The sequence below is a fragment of the Hydra viridissima genome, unplaced genomic scaffold, assembly GCF_058129835.1.
Source record: "Hydra viridissima isolate aposymbiotic clone 2 unplaced genomic scaffold, HvirCarnegie_v1 scaffold_2, whole genome shotgun sequence".
Taxonomy (NCBI): Eukaryota; Metazoa; Cnidaria; class Hydrozoa; order Anthoathecata; family Hydridae; genus Hydra; species Hydra viridissima.
The window spans coordinates 14666223-14686343 of record NW_028324301.1 but is presented as its reverse complement, the minus strand read 5'-3'; the positions used below and the strand labels follow the sequence as shown (position 1 = coordinate 14686343).

At 30.4% G+C, this 20121-nt stretch overlaps 1 protein-coding gene across 7 annotated transcripts in view; it reads right to left on the bottom strand.

Moving 5' to 3' along the window:
* The window catches only part of LOC145192401 (uncharacterized), a 43944-nt gene that overhangs the window by 18350 nt on the left and 5473 nt on the right, over positions 1-20121 (bottom strand). For 2 of the 7 annotated variants that reach the window (XM_090077309.1, XM_090077307.1), the window contains exons 1-15: positions 15989-17562; positions 15630-15746; positions 15292-15363; positions 14915-15097; positions 14690-14764; positions 14227-14337; positions 14035-14149; positions 13745-13823; positions 13431-13536; positions 13108-13218; positions 12900-13010; positions 8952-9137; positions 8593-8772; positions 8377-8517; positions 3864-3989 (exon numbers count right to left, since the gene is read on the bottom strand). In XM_090077309.1, the coding sequence (XP_089933435.1) occupies positions 3864-3989; positions 8377-8517; positions 8593-8772; positions 8952-9137; positions 12900-13010; positions 13108-13218; positions 13431-13536; positions 13745-13823; positions 14035-14149; positions 14227-14337; positions 14690-14764; positions 14915-15097; positions 15292-15363; positions 15630-15693 (1660 nt within the window). In that variant the 5' untranslated portion in view covers positions 15694-15746; positions 15989-17562. Of the gene's footprint in view, positions 1-3863; positions 3990-8376; positions 8518-8592; positions 8773-8951; positions 9138-12899; positions 13011-13107; positions 13219-13430; positions 13537-13744; positions 13824-14034; positions 14150-14226; positions 14338-14689; positions 14765-14914; positions 15098-15291; positions 15364-15629; positions 15747-15988; positions 17563-20003; positions 20054-20121 lie in introns of those variants that run through there. The other 5 variants (XM_090077304.1, XM_090077305.1, XM_090077308.1 and 2 more) reach the window with 4 other exon arrangements.

Sequence of the window (20121 nt, the reverse complement as noted above, 5' to 3'; positions counted from 1 at the left end):
TATGTTAAAATCATATTTACCTTTTTGATTATTCGTTATTTGGATGTCTAAAAAATTTAATCTTTTATTTTCATCTTCCAATTCAATTGTGTATTTGATGGCATGATGTTGACTGTTTAATATTTGTTGAAAACGGATGGCATTATCTTTATTTGTAAATCTTGCGTGGCTATCATCTACGTACCTGAAAAACGATTTTATTTCTAACGGTGGATTAGAATGAAGCGCAATATTGATTGCTTTATTTTCAAAAAATTGCAGGAAACCTTCCGCAAGTACTACCATGAGTGAAAGTCCTATTGGACCTGAATCTACAAGTTCATGAATTTCTTCATTCCATAAAAAATAACATTTATATAAACACAGTTCTATTAGTGATTTTATTTCTGAAACGCTTAGTTTTGTTAGTTTATTTAAATTTGAGAAGTGCTCTAACATATCAAGAAGAATTTTTGTAGCCTCTCCCAGAGGAATTGATGGATATAAATTGACAACGTCATAAGATACTTGTATTTCATCATTTGATATATTCCAAAGTTTAGCTGTTTTTACAAAAGTTGACGAATTTTTTAACTTTGTTATGTTTTTATCTAAGATTGGTAAAAATATATTTACTAGATATTGTGATATTCCATAACTTGGTGTCCCGATGGTTGAAACTACTAATCGCATAGGGTATGATTTTTCCGGTTTGTGCGCTTTAATTACACCATACATACGTGGCGGTACTGGGTCGCTTGGGTAAAGACTTTCATATTCTTTTTTGGTAAATCGCCCTTTTTTATTCAATTTTGATAGGTAAGTTCTAATTTTAGTAGCAAATGAAATGGTAGGGTCCTCTTTAATTATCTTTGTTTTGCCAATCTCTTGACGAATTTTGTCAATGGCTTTGTTGTGTTCTATTCTAACAAAGCCTGCTCCTTTATCAAAAGAGTATATATCAATGTTTCTGTCTTCTTTTATTTGTTTTAATGCTTCCCTCTGTTTATAATTTAAGTTATTGTTTTTTTGCGGTTTAAGCATTTTAAGTTGCCTCAACACGTTTCTGCGTAAGTCTTGTGAACTCTCAATTTTGTTGCAATACTCTAGTTTTAACGCAGTTAAAACTAGATATATTGATTCTTCGATTTTGCCAAATATGGCAAAATCGAAGAATCAATATATCTTTCTTCAAAAGTGTGTAAAACATAAGTTAATACCAAAATCGCTTCGAGTTGTATGTCCAATAAATAACAAAAGAGGAAGAGACATAACTAAAAGGTACCGTTTTGAATTACTAATATGCATCAAAAACGATTCTAGAACTCGTTATTTTAATCATATAAAATTTGTAAAAGATATCCAAAACTATTTATATAAAAAATTAACTCAAGATGATTATGAATCTGTCGAAAATGTTACCGAAAAATCCCGAGAAAAAATGTTTGTTAAATCTAAATATCGTCTGATCAAAAAATTTAATATCTTGAAAAATATAAATTTAAAAGAAAAAGCTGAGACTCCTTCAATTCTTAAAGATGTTGTATTAAACCTATGTGAAACGGAAATACCTGAAAACCACAGGAATCTTTTAGAACTAGGACCAAAATTTGTTCCAACTATACAAAATATACCCTATTTAGACATTATTTCAATAACAGAATCCACTGCGTTAAAACTAGAGTATTGCAACAAAATTGAGAGTTCACAAGACTTACGCAGAAACGTGTTGAGGCAACTTAAAATGCTTAAACCGCAAAAAAACAATAACTTAAATTATAAACAGAGGGAAGCATTAAAACAAATAAAAGAAGACAGAAACATTGATATATACTCTTTTGATAAAGGAGCAGGCTTTGTTAGAATAGAACACAACAAAGCCATTGACAAAATTCGTCAAGAGATTGGCAAAACAAAGATAATTAAAGAGGACCCTACCATTTCATTTGCTACTAAAATTAGAACTTACCTATCAAAATTGAATAAAAAAGGGCGATTTACCAAAAAAGAATATGAAAGTCTTTACCCAAGCGACCCAGTACCGCCACGTATGTATGGTGTAATTAAAGCGCACAAACCGGAAAAATCATACCCTATGCGATTAGTAGTTTCAACCATCGGGACACCAAGTTATGGAATATCACAATATCTAGTAAATATATTTTTACCAATCTTAGATAAAAACATAACAAAGTTAAAAAATTCGTCAACTTTTGTAAAAACAGCTAAACTTTGGAATATATCAAATGATGAAATACAAGTATCTTATGACGTTGTCAATTTATATCCATCAATTCCTCTGGGAGAGGCTACAAAAATTCTTCTTGATATGTTAGAGCACTTCTCAAATTTAAATAAACTAACAAAACTAAGCGTTTCAGAAATAAAATCACTAATAGAACTGTGTTTATATAAATGTTATTTTTTATGGAATGAAGAAATTCATGAACTTGTAGATTCAGGTCCAATAGGACTTTCACTCATGGTAGTACTTGCGGAAGGTTTCCTGCAATTTTTTGAAAATAAAGCAATCAATATTGCGCTTCATTCTAATCCACCGTTAGAAATAAAATCGTTTTTCAGGTACGTAGATGATAGCCACGCAAGATTTACAAATAAAGATAATGCCATCCGTTTTCAACAAATATTAAACAGTCAACATCATGCCATCAAATACACAATTGAATTGGAAGATGAAAATAAAAGATTAAATTTTTTAGACATCCAAATAACGAATAATCAAAAAGGTAAATATGATTTTAACATACATCGAAAAAAAGCAATAACAAATATTCAGGTTAAGCCCAATTCAAACCACGATCCAAAAATCTTGGAAGGAATATTTAAAGGATTTATTCATAGAGCTTTATCAATTTGCTCTGAAAAATTTTTGAATAAAGAAATCGATTTCCTAATAAATGTGTTTGCTGAAAATGGATACGAAAAGAAGAAATTACAAGACCTTGCAAATATTGTTATAAAAAAACGACACTCAAATAATGAAATAGTTTTATCTAACAACAAAGCAACTATGCCAACTATATCACTACCGTGGATCCCAGTATTATCACCAAAACTTCGAAAAATCTTTAGGAAAGCAGGTTACAGGGCAGTCTTTAAATCCAGTGCAAATCTTAAATCTTTACTAACTTCGCGCAACAAAACAAAACTACCATCAAATAGCCATCCCGGAGTATACCTAATAGAATGCGAGTGTAAACAAAAATACATCGGTGAAACAAAAATGAAAATAGCAACAAGAACAAAACAACACCAAAAAAATGTTTTTGAAGAAAAATTAGAACAATATGCAATTGGCCATCATAAAATTAAATGTTCAGGTAATATAAAATGGGATCAAGTAAAGACGCTAAAAGTAGAACCCAAAAAATTTGAAAGAAAAGTTCGAGAGGCAATCGAAATTCAGTTCAACAAATGCGGACCTAAAAATGGAGGTATGAATTTAGATGACGGTCAATATGTAAAAACGCAATTCTGGACGCCATACTTTTTATACCTACGAAATATTAAAGAAGCCCAACTAAAGCGAAGTTTAAAGAAGCCATTAAAACGTGACATTACCGTTAATGTTTGTTTGTAATTTAATTTAATAATATTTGTAATTAAAGCTGAAGATGCTAGTATCAATAATCTAGCGAAAATTTCTTAGATAAAATAAAAAATTAGTATTGAGAGAATTCGTATTTATTGAAGTTCATATATTAAATATATATATATATATATATATATATATATATATATATATATATATATATATATATATATATATATATATATATATATATATATATATATATATAGATATATGTATAACATTAAAAGAGAAAATAATTTAAAAAGAACAAAGAAATTTCAGAATTTACCAGTTGTTAAACCATACATATGGTAAGCAAACTTCATGCAATGTAGACCAGGAAAAACAAAAGAGCTTTGCAATATAGACTGCACACCTGGACTTATGTTAGATGCTTCTAAATACACATAGTAACCTAAGAGAATAATAATATATATATATGGGTGGTTCACTTTATAATGGAAAAAAATTTAGTGGATTTTTTATCATGAACATTTTAGTTTTCTGGTTCACTGGGATTTGGGCTCCTATAAATACTGCCTCAGTGTACTTGCTATCTTGTGTTCTATGGTATTCAGCAGTTGCATTAAATGAAAATTTTGCAAGGTTTAAAATGCTGTTTTTTATATACAAAGAACAATTATATTACAGAGTAGGAATTGAGCAGTAAAATAATACTAGCTACATGACACAATAGCCTGACTGTATTGCAGAGTAGTTCTAAGTACGCCATTCAAAAATACACCTTAAAAGTTTTTTAGTCTGAACTTTCTGAATCCTGAAGGTGAAGACAGTGCTATCTGCACTGCTCAGATAGCACTGTGTCTGAAGAAATTGCAACTTGAAGAAGTTGCAATCTCTTCAGCACAGTTGATTTTTTTGCATCTGGAAACTCTACAATGCTGTTCAACAATTTAGAGCAAGTTCTGTTTTTCCTCCACTGATTTGTTGAGAAATGAGTTGAATGATGATGCCAGTGCAATTCCCCACTTGGCACAGTCATTGACAACGTTTAAGGAACAGACCACTACTGTTGCCTTCTGAAAGGATGGAGTTTGTTGCCTGGTGGAAGCATCAGGCGTAAGAAAATTTGTGGGAAGCAGAAGAGCATTAAAGAAGAGCAGCGAAGACAAGGTCACAAATCCTTTAATGTCACATTATGAAGTGCTGAAGGATCATTTGTGCTGCAGATGCACCGTTCTTCCTTCTGATCATCAGAAGATTTCTCCATGAGTTGCCTCAAACAAGCAGCAAGGCTGTTTTTCTCATCCACTGAGACACATTGAGAAAAGAGAACCAGAGGAATGAGTTCTGCACTTAGGTACCAGAAATGTTGGCCAATTGTTTTTAATGCAGTCTGAGAAATGGAGGGAGAAACATCCTTATAATCGATAAGAAGCTTGATAAAATCCAGATCATTCAGAGCTGCTTCTTCTGGAATGGGACACTGAATTCAAGCTTTAATGTAAACTAAGGATGTAAAGATAGCAAATTCTACAATTGATCTGTCTTCATACTTAGTCAGCTTGAATTGATGATGGAAGAGATAAATCTTCATGATGTAGATTATTTCAGACATCCACCTTGCATAGTGATAAGCTCCTGGAACACAAAAAGGCACCCCAAGGGTGAGGGGGGTTTCTCCCAGGAAGATAAGATTGAGAGTCAGAGATTCTTTGTAATCTTCAAGCATATACTAAATTCTGCCTGTCTTATTTTTAGGCCAAAACATCTTAAAGCACTTGAATAGCAACACATCTGGTCCAGTTGTACTACTCCTATTGTCTTTTTGAAGACTTCTGCAGATATTACCTCAAGTATATGATGTCTGCACACTAACCAAAGCAGCTTCTTACTTAATTTATTTTCAAGAATAGCACAAGTTCTATTGATGTGGCCTGTGTTTGCCGCAGTTGTATCAAATGACATGGCAGAGATCTTTTCTGTTAATCACCAATCATTTAAAATATTTGTAACCGCCTCTGAAACAAGTTTCCCTGTTCCTTATTTAAATTTTGCCACCTAATCCAGAGACAAGGATAGCAACACGATCTTCCTTCTCTGGACTACCATCTATAGCAGGAAGTTACTTCCCATCAAAATGGACTACCAGTGGACCATCAACTTGGAAGCTTTCTTTGATATCAGCTGCTTTTTTGGATCGATGTTTTTTTCTGGCTATTTGCACGCTACTCCTTCACAGCAAGGATGTGAACAGCCTGTCTATCACTTATTCCAGTGCGATCAAGAGCAGAGGCTACCAATGGCAAAATAACATCCATAGCTACCAATTGCAAAATAACATCCATAGCTTTCAAGCAACGTCGTTTAGGCAGAATTGATGTCAATTTCATCAGCACTGGAAAGAATTGGCTGTCGTCTTCCTTCTCTGAACAATCACTCCTGCTCACTCTTGGTACTGAGAGGTAAGCATGGTTATGGATTACAGCAAAATCTTTTCCCTTTTCCTGTGCAAGTCTCTCAAACAACCTATTCTTCTGTTTTTGAGCTCAATGTTCCTTCTTTGCTGTTTTGTTTTCAGTTCCTATTTCCATTTTGCATTTAGTTCGCTGGTCTATCATAGTGTGAGCATTGATATATGTAATATCAAAGATGGATGATGTGAAGCTAACAAAGCCAACTTCCTTTGCACATTGAACCTCACCTCCTCTTTTAGCATTCTTCTTAACCTTTTCGTACTTGTCAATAAGTACTTCCAACTTTTTAATGATAGCCCATTTTTCAAGTGTAGGGATACGCGCTTTATCCCAGATGCTCAACAGTCTTTGTACAACATCAACAGTCTTTGTACAATCAAAACATTTGTCGCTATTGGAAGAACTCGTTCAGAAAAACCGTCAGATGGTTCACCAATTAAATGAACAACAGTTTTCGACCTAGTAGTCATAACTAAATGAATGATATTTATATAGCTGCTTGGTCTTATAAAACTTAATTTTTGTAACTAAATTAAAATGCACTGGTGAAGCTGGCTATTTATATGAAAATCAAAACTTCTAGAGTTTCCCAGGACTTCTAAAGTTTTCCACATTTTTGTAGAATCTTCTACAACCTTCTAGAGATTTTATAGAACTTTCCAGAAACTTCTAGCATTTTCTGTGTGCTTTATATATACATACTTGCATTCAAAATTCATTCAAAATGATTTTGAATGCAAGTATGTATATATAAAGCAGACATGAAATTTTAGTGTCAATGAGGCAGTAATAATTAAAGTCATATATTCAAATGCTCCAAAAAATTTTTTTTAGGCCACTATAATACATATATATATATATATATATATATATATATATATATATATATATATATATATATATATATATATATATATATATATATATATATATATATATATATATATATATATATATATATATATATATATACACGGTGTGTCCCAAAAATAACCGAACTTCATATTTAAATCATATAACATGCAGCGCCGTCAATTGATAATTTGCAGCATGAAAAAGATACATTCATCCTCTTTCAAACACACCTACATTCATATAAATCGGATGACAGATGTGAAAGTTACAGCCATTTCAATAAAAGAAAAACGTGTCAAAATGTTACAAAACGAAAATGGAACAAAGAGCGAATATAAAATTTTGTGTTAAACTTGAAAAAAAATTCGCTGAGACATACGAATTGATGAAAAAAGTTTATGGTGATGATTGTATGAATTGTACTCAAGTTTATACATGGTTTACACGATTTAAAAATGGTCGTGAGGATTTAAATGATGATCTGAGGCCAGGTCGTCAAGAAGCTAGTAATCGTGCTGAATTGGTGGAAAAAGTCAGTGAATTCATTTGTATTGATGCAAATTTTACTACGAGAATGTTGACTGAGGAATTAAATACAAGTAAAAACACTATTTGGAGAAATTTAACTCAAGATTTGGGTAAAAGAAAGGTATGTGCGCGTTTTGTTCCACATGAATTAAATGAAGACCAAAAAATTGCTCATGTGGAGCAATGCAGATTGACATCGTTGAAACTGTTGAAAACAATCCAGACTTTCTTGATTTGATCATAACTGGTGATGAGTCATGGTGCTTTAAATATGACCCTGAAACTAAGCGTCAATCTGCTGAATGGAAGTCCAAAGGCAAGCCAAAACCAAAAAAATTGCGTTTCCAGAAGTCTTGAATCAAGACAATGTTGATTACTTTTTATGATTCGAAGGGTATTGTCCACAAAGAATTTGTTCCAGAAGGTCGAACTGTTAATGGAGAAAACTATTTAGGCGTTTTAGATCATTTGTGGAAAAGAACTTGTTGTGTTAGACCTGGGTATCCAGCAGGAAAACAACTGTTTTTATTGCACGACAATGCACCGCCTCACAAGACCAAAAAAGTGAACGAATTTTTTATGAAAAAACAGATTTCTCTCATCAACCACCCTCCATATTCGCCTGATCTATCACCATGTGACTATTTTCTATTTCCAAAACTGAAAACCAAGATGAAAGGAGCATTTTATGATGATATCCCAGCCATTCAAGCAGCTGTAACCGAGATGCTGAAGAACATTCCTATAAATGACATAAAAAAATCTATGCATGCGCTGGTTGATCGTGCCAAACGTTGTATTGAGTCTGATGGAACCTATTTTGAATAAATAATAACTTTCAATGATGATATAATGTGTGTTTTATTTTATATCCAAAAAGTTCGGTTTTTTTTGGGACACACCGTGTATATATATATATATATATATATATATATATATATATATATATATATATATATATATATATATATATATATTCACCTGTTCCCAATGTATAATCACCACTAGGCCCTGTACTTGACGATGGTGTCTTGCCCTTGTATCGTAGCCAGGGATAACTTGATGTTATTGTCCAAGAGCATAATGGTTGACTTTCAATTTCAAATGTACAATCTTGTGGTCCTTCAATATAAAATCATACTTTAAGACACATAAACAAAAACAATTTTTTGGATAAAAATGCTCAATTTTTAATACCTTCACTACAGTTTCGTAAATAGCATTCTTTTATGTCTGTTGATAAACCTACACATTGGGCTCCCCCATTTTTTGGTGGAGGATCAGTACATGTCCTTACTCTTGAATGGGTACCAGTATTGCATGTAGCATTACATTCACTCCAAGATCCCCATTTATTCCAATTTCCAGCAACTGGTGCTTAAGTTTAACATAAAAAGATAAAAGTTAAAAAAAAACACTCTTTATCTTAAGTCATTATTGTAGTACAAAAGAAGAACAGAATAGAACAAAACAAGAATGTATAATAGTTTTTAAAGATAGATACTTTTTATGAGATTCAAATGTCAGATGCTTTATCATTTAAGTATCAACTTTACCATTGCATTCAGCATAAGAACAGACAGCAGTTTCTTCATCACTTCCATAAATGATATAAGTGTTCACAACTGGGTTTGGACAGGCAGTTGGGTCAACTGGATTCATACAAAACCTTGAGCGACTTTTCTTGCAATAGGAATCACATGGTCCATATTCTGACCAGTTACTCCATCCAGTACCAGTGTCTATAACAACATAAAAATTTTATTTCTTAAACATTTTTTTAAAAACAACATAAAACTTTTATTTTTTTAGCAACCAACTTGTACATCGTTGCTTATTAATTACTTTAGACTACAAACTACTATTTTATTAGGTGTATAACTTTCCTTCTGCCATTTTTCTATAGATAGCATTAGAGATATGTAATGAATAGAACTTGTTGGGGTCTAAAGTGTCATTTGGTAACTTTACTTATCTGTTGGAAGCACTACTTCCAAACATAAGTGATTATGTACTTGCTTCATATATTTTAAATCTCTTTGTCATTTAACGAGCCAAATTCTCATTATTTGCAGGAAGTTTTACTTTACACATTCAAATCAAAGAAATCTGCAGCTGAGACTCATCAAATGCTTTCAGATATATATGGTAAGGCAGCTAGTAGTGAAAGAACGTGTCGTGAATGGTTTCAATGCGTCAAAGGCCAGCATAGCGGTGGAAGGGAAAAGATGTTTGAAGATGACAAGTAGGCAACTTTACTCAACAAAGGCTTGTGCCAAACCCAAGAAGAATTGGTAGAATCATTGCATGTATCTCAGCCAGCCATTTCCAAGCGCCTCAAAGCCCTGGGAATGGTTCAGAAGCAAGGAAATTGGGTGCTGTATAAGTTGAAGCCGAGAAAAAGCTGCTTCAGGCAAAGACAGAAGGGATTTCTGCACGGTGTTGTGATTGACACACTGTGGACAAAAAATGGGTTCACTAAAACAATCTCAAACTCAGAAAATAATGAGGTTTGCACAGCCATGTTTCCACATCAACAGTCAGACCCAATATTCACAACTCCAAGGTTAAACACTGTATTTGGTGGGATCAGCTTGGTGTAGTGTAATACAAGCTGCTAAAACCAAGTGAAACCATTACAGGCAAACAATATCGAACTCAACTGATGCATTTGAAATGGGCACTGAAAGAAAAATGGCTGCAATATGAGGAAAGGTACAACAAAGTAATTTTGCTGCATGACATGGTTCATCCCCATGTGGCGTGATAAGTGAAAACTTACTTGGAAATGCTCAAATGGGAAGTTCTACTCACCCACCATACTCTCCTGATATTGCTCCACCTGATTACCACCTTTCCCGATCAATGGCGCACAACCTGGCCAATCAGAATTTTGGCTCTTACAATAAGTGAAAAATTGGATTGATTTATGGATCACTTTAAAGAATGAAGAGTTCTTTCCACTACAATATTCATTTGCTGCTGGATAGATGGGTAAAGGTAGTGACCAGCGGTAAACAATACTTTGAAGCATAAATGCACTATCAATTTTGAAAATAAAGCCTTAAGCTTTGAGAAAAAACGGTGGAAGCAAAGTTATACAGCTAACAAGTTTACAGATGACTTTTATGAAAATAAAACAAATTTTAAAATTTCCCGTTTCTTTAATATAAACTTTAGCACAAAAACATTTTAAAGCTTATCTAGGACCTGTGGGTCAAGAAGGTTTTATTTTACAAATAGAGAGATTAATAAGACAATCATCTCCTTATTATTATTTGTCACTTCTTTTGGTCACCCATCAAAGAAATTAGTTCTTTTAAATTGTTTTTGTGCCTATATATGTATAGATATACATGTATGGCTGTATATACATGTATATACAGTAGCGTGCAAAAGTTTAGAAACACCTACTTTTTTTCAGTTTTTAACGCATAACTTTTCACAAACTTTCTCAAATAACCTGAAATTTTTACCGAATGTGCTCTATATTATAACAATTCAAAATCCATTTCATAAAATTTTTATAAAGGCTTCCGCGCAAAAGTTTAGAAACAGCTGAATTTCGATTATCATTTATTTCTATAAAGCTTAAATATTTACTAAAACTTTCAAAATTTACAATTTTTTAATAAAATAGTTTCAATAAAAAATTAGTATTTGGTGGCATATCCATTTGCCTTTAAAATAGCATCACAGCGACGAGGCATCAAATCAAATAAATTAATGAGAACATCCTAAGGAATATTATACCAACATTCTTTAATCAAACCAAATAAATTGTCTTTGTTGGTTGGTTTTCTACCAACTAATTGCCTGTCAATGTACTCCCAAAGATGCTCAATGGGATTGAGATCTGGGCTCTGTGAAGGCCATTCAAGAACGTTGACTTTTTTTAAATGAAAATATTCCTTAACAGATCTGGCACAATGCTTTGGGTCATTATCTTGTTGAAAGATCCAATTGCGATTTATTTTTTCCTTTGCATGGGGCAGCATAATGTTCTTCATTATGTCTAAATAAACTCTCTGGTCCATAATACCTTCTATGCGATGAATGGGACCCAGGTTGTCATGACTAAAACACCCCAAACCATAACATTTCCTCCTCCATGTTTAACAGTAGGTAACTGATATTTTGGATTGAATCTGTCTCCTATTGGACATCTGACATATCTAATTCCATCACTACTGAATAGCATAAACTTTGATTCATCGGAGAAAAGGACTTTTGACCAATCATTAACTATCCAATTGAGATGATCTCTTGCAAATTTTATTCTGGTTCTTAAATTTCTCCCAGATATAAGAGGTTTCTTAACTGGTTGGCGATCATACAGATTATTTTGTCGTAATCAATGTTTAGTTGTATCAACGCTACAGTTTGTGCCATGAAACTGATGCATAATTGAATTAAGTTCGACAGCAGTCATGTGAGGATTATTCTTGCAAAACCTTACTAATAATATATCAGCCTTGTAACTTTCAGTTGTAACTTTAGGTCTTCCAGAGTGAGGCTTGCTTTCAATAGTTTTGTGCTGACGAAACCTTTTCATAATGTGACATATTCCTGGTTTAGAAACATTATAAAGTTCAGAAATCCTTTTGTAAGTCATTTTTTTCCCCACAGCTTTTATAATTAATTTCTTTATTTCATCTGAAACTTCCTTAGCCTTTCCCATGCTTTTAAAATATCACTACGTAATTGAATTATAAAACCTCACAAATAATTTCTCGATTAGTTATACTTCATTGCTTTTGAAATATCTCAAGTTAATTCAAATAATAAATTTCAGAAAAAATTTGACCTTTTATAATGCTTTTGTTTACAAAAATCTGATATAATTGCGGGTTATTATTTTGTTTCTAAACTTTTGCACGGAAGCCTTTTCAAAAAAACAATAAAAATTAATTGACCGGTGAGTTTTAAAAATTTTGTAATGGATTTTGAATTGTTATAATATAGAGCACATTCGGTAAAAATTTCAGGTTATTTGAGAATGCTTTTAAAAACTGAAAAAAAGTAGGTGTTTCTAAACTTTTGCAAGCTACTGTATGTATATCTATACATGTATAGGCACAAAAACAATTTAAAAAAACTAATTTCTTTGATGGGTGACCAAAAGAAGTGACAAATGATACTAAGCAGATGATTGCCTTATTAAAGCCTATCATTTATCTAAAATTAAAAAAAATAAAAAATAAAGTAATTGCTAGCTGTGAGTTTTTTTTTTTGGAAATAAAAGTATATTGATTATGTCATGACAATAAAAAGATTTTATATAAAGAATAATTTTTTTTTTCCATTTTTTTTTTCCGTTTTTTTGTCTGTTTAAACTTAAAGGAATAAATTGTTGCATTTAAATAGTTATTATGAAAGTATTAACTTATTAAATCATACTTTTGGTTCATAATAAATGAAAATGAAGTGTGATTCCAATTTTTAAATTCTAGTCAATAAAACTAAAATTATCTCTTACAATTCTAAATTTAAAAAATACCTACTTGAGCAATCATACAAAGCATTCAGTTGAGCAATATCTATTGATGAAAAATTATTCCTTGAACCAAGATCTTGTCCAGGATTACTGGTGCTTAAAATTGTGGACATTTCAGCTAAATGATAAAAATAAAAAATGCACCATTTATAATCTAAAAAATATTTTTTTAGAACAAACTCACCAAAAGAGAATATCAGAAAATGAAAAATTACCATTCTTTGCAAATGAATTTTTCCCATAATGCATTATTGAAAGTAGATCATAAGACGAATTAAGAGCATCTACATACTCAAAACTGTTTTTCTCAAAGTTATTCTCCTGGCCTAAAACAACCAATAGCCTATTTAAATTTAGTATAAAAATATTGATTGAACTAAATTTTAATCAATGTTTTTACACTATTTTATCCTAGTGTATTTAAAATGGCTTCTTCAAAACAAAAAGAAACTAATAAAATATCTGAAATAATGTCTCTGAACAGTATCATAAACGTTTGGATAAATCCACTGACAAAATTGATTCTCAATAAACTCACCCTCCAAGATGTTCTCCCAAATTATTTTAACATACTGATCACGATCTGGTCTTGATTGTTCATGAAAAAATCCTAGCAGATGCAACAGCTCATGAATTATAGTGCCCTGGCAAAATAAATAATCATCTATTTTTTATTAGTTTCCTTAAAACAGCAGGACAATTAGCAAAATGCTATAAACTAGTGACAATAGTTGATTATAAATTAGCATAGATAATAGGTATCATGAAAAGCTGGGATAAAGAACAATTTCTAGCAAATCAGATTAAATGAGACTTGATTTTTGAAAAATAAAACTTAAAAAGAGCACCCACCTTATACAAGCAACCAGAACCTAATGAGAGTTCTTGAAATCCATCCAACCAAAATAAACGTCCAACTGATGACCAACAACTATTAATAAGTTTTAAAATCAGAATACTGGAATAATGTTATTTGTAATTAATAAATGCTACAACTTAAATACTATTTTTGGAATGAAAAAATAATTTTAGTTTGCTTGCATAAACTTTAAAAAAAGATATTTCAAAACAACCAGTTTTGAAGTATCTTTTTTTTTAATTTATACAAGCATACAAAATAGTTTAACAAAAACTGAACTCACCCATCTTTAGCTACAATTTTGACATAATTTGTCTCTGAAGTATATTCCTTGAAACGTATACAGCTCACTACTTCAATTTCTTTCATTGCAGATTTAATTAAATCGACTGATGATGCTTATTAAAAATTTAGTACATTGTAAAACATGCTCTAACTTAAAATGTCCATAGATTTTTTTAAAAACACTATTTACCTGCAAAAATAGAATCAATTACAAAAGGTACAATACGTGAAGTCCACAAGTAAGTTCTATCTCTCTGGGCATCTCGTTTAGTTCGAATTTTCATGTTTTGTATATCAGTTTCTATTGAACAAGTGATTTAAAATTGACTTCACATCATGTTTGAGCACTTAAATAACACAGGTAGTTTAAAAAGAGTTATAATTTGAAATAAATGCAAAAAATAATTTATATTGTAACATTGTAGATGTAATTGAAAATGTTGTAGAAATTGAAACTTTATGGTTTTTTAAATGGGAGTTAAGAATTAAGAAACAAAATATATGGAAACTTTAAGTTCTTACTTGATAAAACTTCTAACTCTCTATGAAAAATGCTGCTGCACTAGTTGAGTTTAAGTGCAGAGAAAATATTGTTTGAGAGACAAAAAACACCATGTAGTAAAAAGAGCTTGAATATTTACAACATTTAATACCTGATCCTTTTTTGGGAGCTTTTAATTTTTTCTGAGTAACAATGTCAACATCTTTGAGATTTGGTACATCATATGCTGCAATCATTAAACAACTTAAGTTTTTTTAAATGAAGATAACACATTTCTTTTTCAAAAAAAAAAAAAAAATTATAAAAACATAGAAACAGAACAACAGCAACAAGAACTAAGAAAAATTAAGTTTGATAAAAGTAACTTTCTTTATACCTTTATTAATTATTTGTAAAAGATCAAAAGCGCTAATCGAGGATCGATTTCTAAATCGACCATAATCATTCTCAAACTGATCTTTATCAACATCAGAAAGGATCCCACCATTTTTCTTCATTTTTTCTTTTAACTTATTGGGATATCTATTTTGAACTTTGTCATCTTTTGTTTTCCAAAACTCTAAACAAAGAGGAAAAATCTTTATACTTTCTATAAAAACTACAAAATTATTAAATTCTTTTTTTCTTTAAAAAAAAAACAAACTCTATTGTAGCTTGAATGTTAAATACCATACTAAGTCTCCTGTTAAACATTTTATATAAAAACAAACTTAAAAGGTAAGAAACTATAAATTAAGCAATAGTTGAGGTTACCATCAGATTGTAAACCTTTATTCATTAAATTTTTTTTTAATTCTTTCCCTTTCTTTTCATAGTCTTGCAAATCTGGAAAAGTAAGCACATTAATACAGTAAGCACAAATTACAACAGTTTACACACAAATATTATATACTAAATGTTAAAAAAACAATAATATTACATGTTTTTTAGATACAATATTTTGAGATCTATAGTTGAAGCCATATATTTTATGATCAAGAAGGTTGTTAAAAAACAAAAGCATTACTTTAATACTACTTTGTATAAGCAGTACTAACTATAGTAAAAGCATATACATATGTATATACTTTGTATATGCTAAATCTAAATACCATTATTTTTTTCCCGATTTTTTCTTATTGTTTCTTCATCTTTTTTATCACGATAATTTTCCATTTGAACATCTCTTTTAGTTTTATCACCAAATTCCAAAATTGATTTTGAGCTTCCTAAAAGTACAACTATAATAGAGTTAATGTGTCACCAAAACCTATTGAGCAACAAAATGTTGAACTAGTTCATAAAGTTTTTGTGATGAAACAGTTGCTGCATTACATGTGAAATCAACTAAAACTGACGATACTGCACTTTTCATTAAAACGGTTGTTAAGTGGTGGGTTATAGTGAATAGTAAAGTTTAATTTAAAATTGGTAAAACTAGAAAGTTGCAAGACAAGCAAATATATCTTACAATATTTCCTCCTGCAAACTGTTAGTGATAGATATGAACTTGATGTTGAATTTGATATCCCCATGTGTGAAAGTTGTGAGCACCAATTACCAAACAAATTCAAACAGGGACTCATATATATTACAGGTTTTATTGTCTTGTTTTATTTGTTAAAAGCTTCAATTAGTTTTTTTGAGTAGAAAAAAACTAAAAAAATTAAGTGATAGTTTACATTGTTATTTAATTTTTGAAGTGACACAAGTGGATAAGGCCTCACTATCATTTTGTAAGAGAGGATTAACTCATTTTTATTCACTGTAAATGTAAATTTCAATTGATTTTTTGAAGCAATAAAAATGTTTCTCATGTTTTTGCTAATTCAAATAAATATTGAAAAGAACATTAATATTTAAGAAAAGAATGTTTGATAAATCATGCTGAATTTTCACCTTTAAAAGTTTTTGAATTGTATCAATTTGCTTATTTTAGCAATATATTCCTTATTTGTATTACATACTTTAAATATAAAAGTTTGTATTACATGCTTTAGTTATAAAAGTGAGCTTTATATGGAGGATTTATTAATCCTCTATTAGGGAAAATGAAAGGATTTTTTAGATCAAATGATTATCTTGAACTATTGAGTAAAAAATTAAGTTTGTTTGATTTAAACCTGTCCACTGATGTAATTTGCTCTATAGCTAATGCTGCTTTTGTAACGGAAAAAATGGGTAATGACTTTATTGCTGAACATTAACTTTGTTTTGCTCATGTAATCCATTTAGCACTAGCATATGTAACTTATAAAAAGCAAGATGATAATAATAATCAAAATGTTAATGACAAAGATCTTGATGATGATTTTGATCAAAATTTTGATATTTTCTGTGATGAGAATGAGGATGAAAATAAAGTTATTACACAAGTTCCTAATCTTCTTCTTGAGCTTTATAAGGTTTTGGTTAAGGTAAGAAAAATATTTTTAGTTTTTAAAAGACCCTAAAGTAATTGAAAATTTACCAAAAAGTTTTGAACCAATTGAATTTGGGTTCTGAAACGACTTGTAGAAGGTAAGTACATTATTGACAGCTGAAGGTACATTAAGTTTTATGGTTAAAGAACTTGATATTTAAGAATATTATTTATCAAAAGATCTTAAGAATGCTTTGATTAAAAGACTGGCTCATAGAAGGAAAATAATCTTGTTGGTTCACTGAGACTTTTAGATAACCCTGCAATGTTTACAATGCTAAACTCAACAAAATGAACAATATTGATTTTTAAAAAGCAAAAACTGAGAATGAGTCAGCCTTGGGCCTTGGAATTTCAGCTTTGCATTGCTGGATGAAATGCTTTGAACTTATTCTTCATTTAAGTTATAAACTTGAAATTTAAAAGTATAAGTCAAAAAAATTGAGGAAAAATTATCTGTAGACTTAAAAAAAAAGAAGAGATTCAGGTACTCTTCAGAGAACGGTTAAGCTTATATGTTGACATGCCTAAAACTGGGTCTGGAAACACCAATGACAGCAATACTGCCAGAAGAGCATTTAAAAATAGTAATGTTTTTTCTGAAATTACTAAAGTTGATTATGATATAATCAACTTTAGTAATTTCAGAGAAAACAGAAATTTCAAAATTTCAGAAAGATTGCATAATATTCTCATAACCATATCTTGTGGATATCCTATTAATATCAATGAATAAGATTTATACTGCACTGAAACAGCTAAATGTATAGTGAGTTTGTACGACTGGTATACTATGCCTCCTACTGTATAAACTGCCGCTGCATAGCTTATCTATATATCACATAAATTACCCTTGCCAATCGGGGTATATTCGGAAGATGCACTGGAGAGTTAAAATAATCAGATAAGAAATTCTAGACTTAGCACACTGCAAAAATATCAAGGTTAAACACAATGATGAATCAGATGCACTACCTTCTAGTAAGATCAGATCCAAAAGTATCAAGCATATCTTTTAGAAAACATAAGAGCTATCGAGGAAAACCGTTACCAGATGAAGTTATTAAATTAATTGTAATGTAGATAATAAAGTGAATGTAATAAATACAGTCTTTTTTTCTCTATGTATCAACCTCCTTTAAAAACCATTTTTATAAAAATATTAAGTAGAGTAATATATCAAGATAATTTGTTTGTCTTGAAGATTCTAAAACTTGAAAAAAATGTTTTTTGTACGCGTATAATCACCTTAAACACGCGTATGCGCGCATTTTGCGCGTCGAAGCTGCGCGTAAAAAAAATTAATTAACAAATTTGAAATCTTTGACCCAAAAATTATTACTTTGATGTATAACATTACTCATTTACAATTTATGTCAAATTTTATTTAATTTTTACTGTTTTTTAATCTTTTTGAGTTACTGTGCGACGCAATTTTAAAAATTTTTCATCTTAAATACATTTTAAGGTTATTTTTGTGAGATAAAGTAGCTTCTTAAGAAAACCACTACGTCTAAATGACTGTCTATCAAATCAGTTCTAAATTTCGTGAAAAAAGTCCAGTTGATCTAAATACTCTTTCAGCTTCAACACTCGATGGACAATTTCAGCCTCAACACTTGATGGATAATCAAATGAACATATAAAGCATTTCTAAAATGAGCATTATAAAACATTTCCATATTGTAAGATCTTTTATGAGTAACTTCAAACAAATTTAGTTCCTTATATAGGGTTGAATTATCGCAATTAACTTCGATGTTTTTTTTTTCTTTTTTCAACAACCTTTCTAATCGTTTAGCCACAGATACAAATGACTTATCTGGAATAATATTGCTATTGTTAGTATCAACATTTTCAACTTCTGTTGCTACTTTGTCATTAATAGAAAGAAGCCTATTAGATATTTTTTTGCTAAATTTGTTATTGCTGCTTTAGGTGGCATAGGAAATATTTCATCATCCAACTCATTTTGGAAGGAGCTTGGGTTGAGTGGATTTTGTCTCTGTGAGTGCGTAAACTACTTTATTATCAAACATTGTAAGATCAACTCTATAGCAGATATTAAAGGTACCTTTCTTCTTGCAATATCAAAAACTTTGAAAAACGTCTTTAAGGTATTTATTTGATTTTTTAGATCTGATTATTCTTCTGTGGATAAAATTGGAATCATTTTTTATATTGTAGATGAAGAGTCTACAAAAGTGACAACTGGAAGGATTTTCATTATTACAAATTTCGCCATCTTCTACTTTGAGCAATAAAGGCACAAAAGCTGTACTGAAAAGATTTTCTTCACTCTTAAGTTCTATACTTGTGCTGCTTGTCTCGTATTTCTGTTTATAAATACTTTGGCTTGATGCTCCATCAAAACCAATCTTTCCATATAAAACTCCAAATATTTCGTTACCTTGACTACAATTAGGCATATCAATCATTTCAGTTATTCTACTCACAGTGTGATCGAACATGCTTTGAAGAGTACACTTTGCAGAAATTTCAGAAAAATGTATATTCTCAGGATAGCATTTCAATTTTTCCACGAAAATATTGTGCAAGGTAGGATAAATATAATGATCATAAACTGGCTTTAACAATTGTCACATCGTTACTTCCTGTAATAACACTATATTACTAAGTTAACTTTATATTACAGGAAATACTAAAGTTGTTCAGTTAAGCTTTTTCAAGCACGTTATACTTATCAAATAATAAATACTTTCAAAAATGGCGGAAAACAAGGTTTTTAAGTGTTTATCAACATTTGTATTTCTTTAACAACTTCCAATACCGCAGGAGACCGCTGTAATCCCTTTATTATTTAAAAATGTATATATTTTTGGAACTCGGTGGAACATTTTTTAAGCTGATATATAAACCAAAAAAATACAATTACTTGCTACCTTTTTTTTAGAAAAGTCTTGAAATTTTAACAGAAAAGTCAGACTTTTTTTTTTCTTTTTAGTAAATTTGAAATATATAGAGCCAATAGATTATCTTTAAAAAAAATATACACTTTTATTTAAATTAAAAATACTCTATTTTAGTTAAATAAAAATCTCACATTTTTCACATTTCTTTGAAAATAATATCAAATTTTTTTACTTCTTTTAACTATAAAATACAAAATAAAAGTTTTATGATTCAATTATTTATACTTTTGAAATAAAAAATTATTGCAA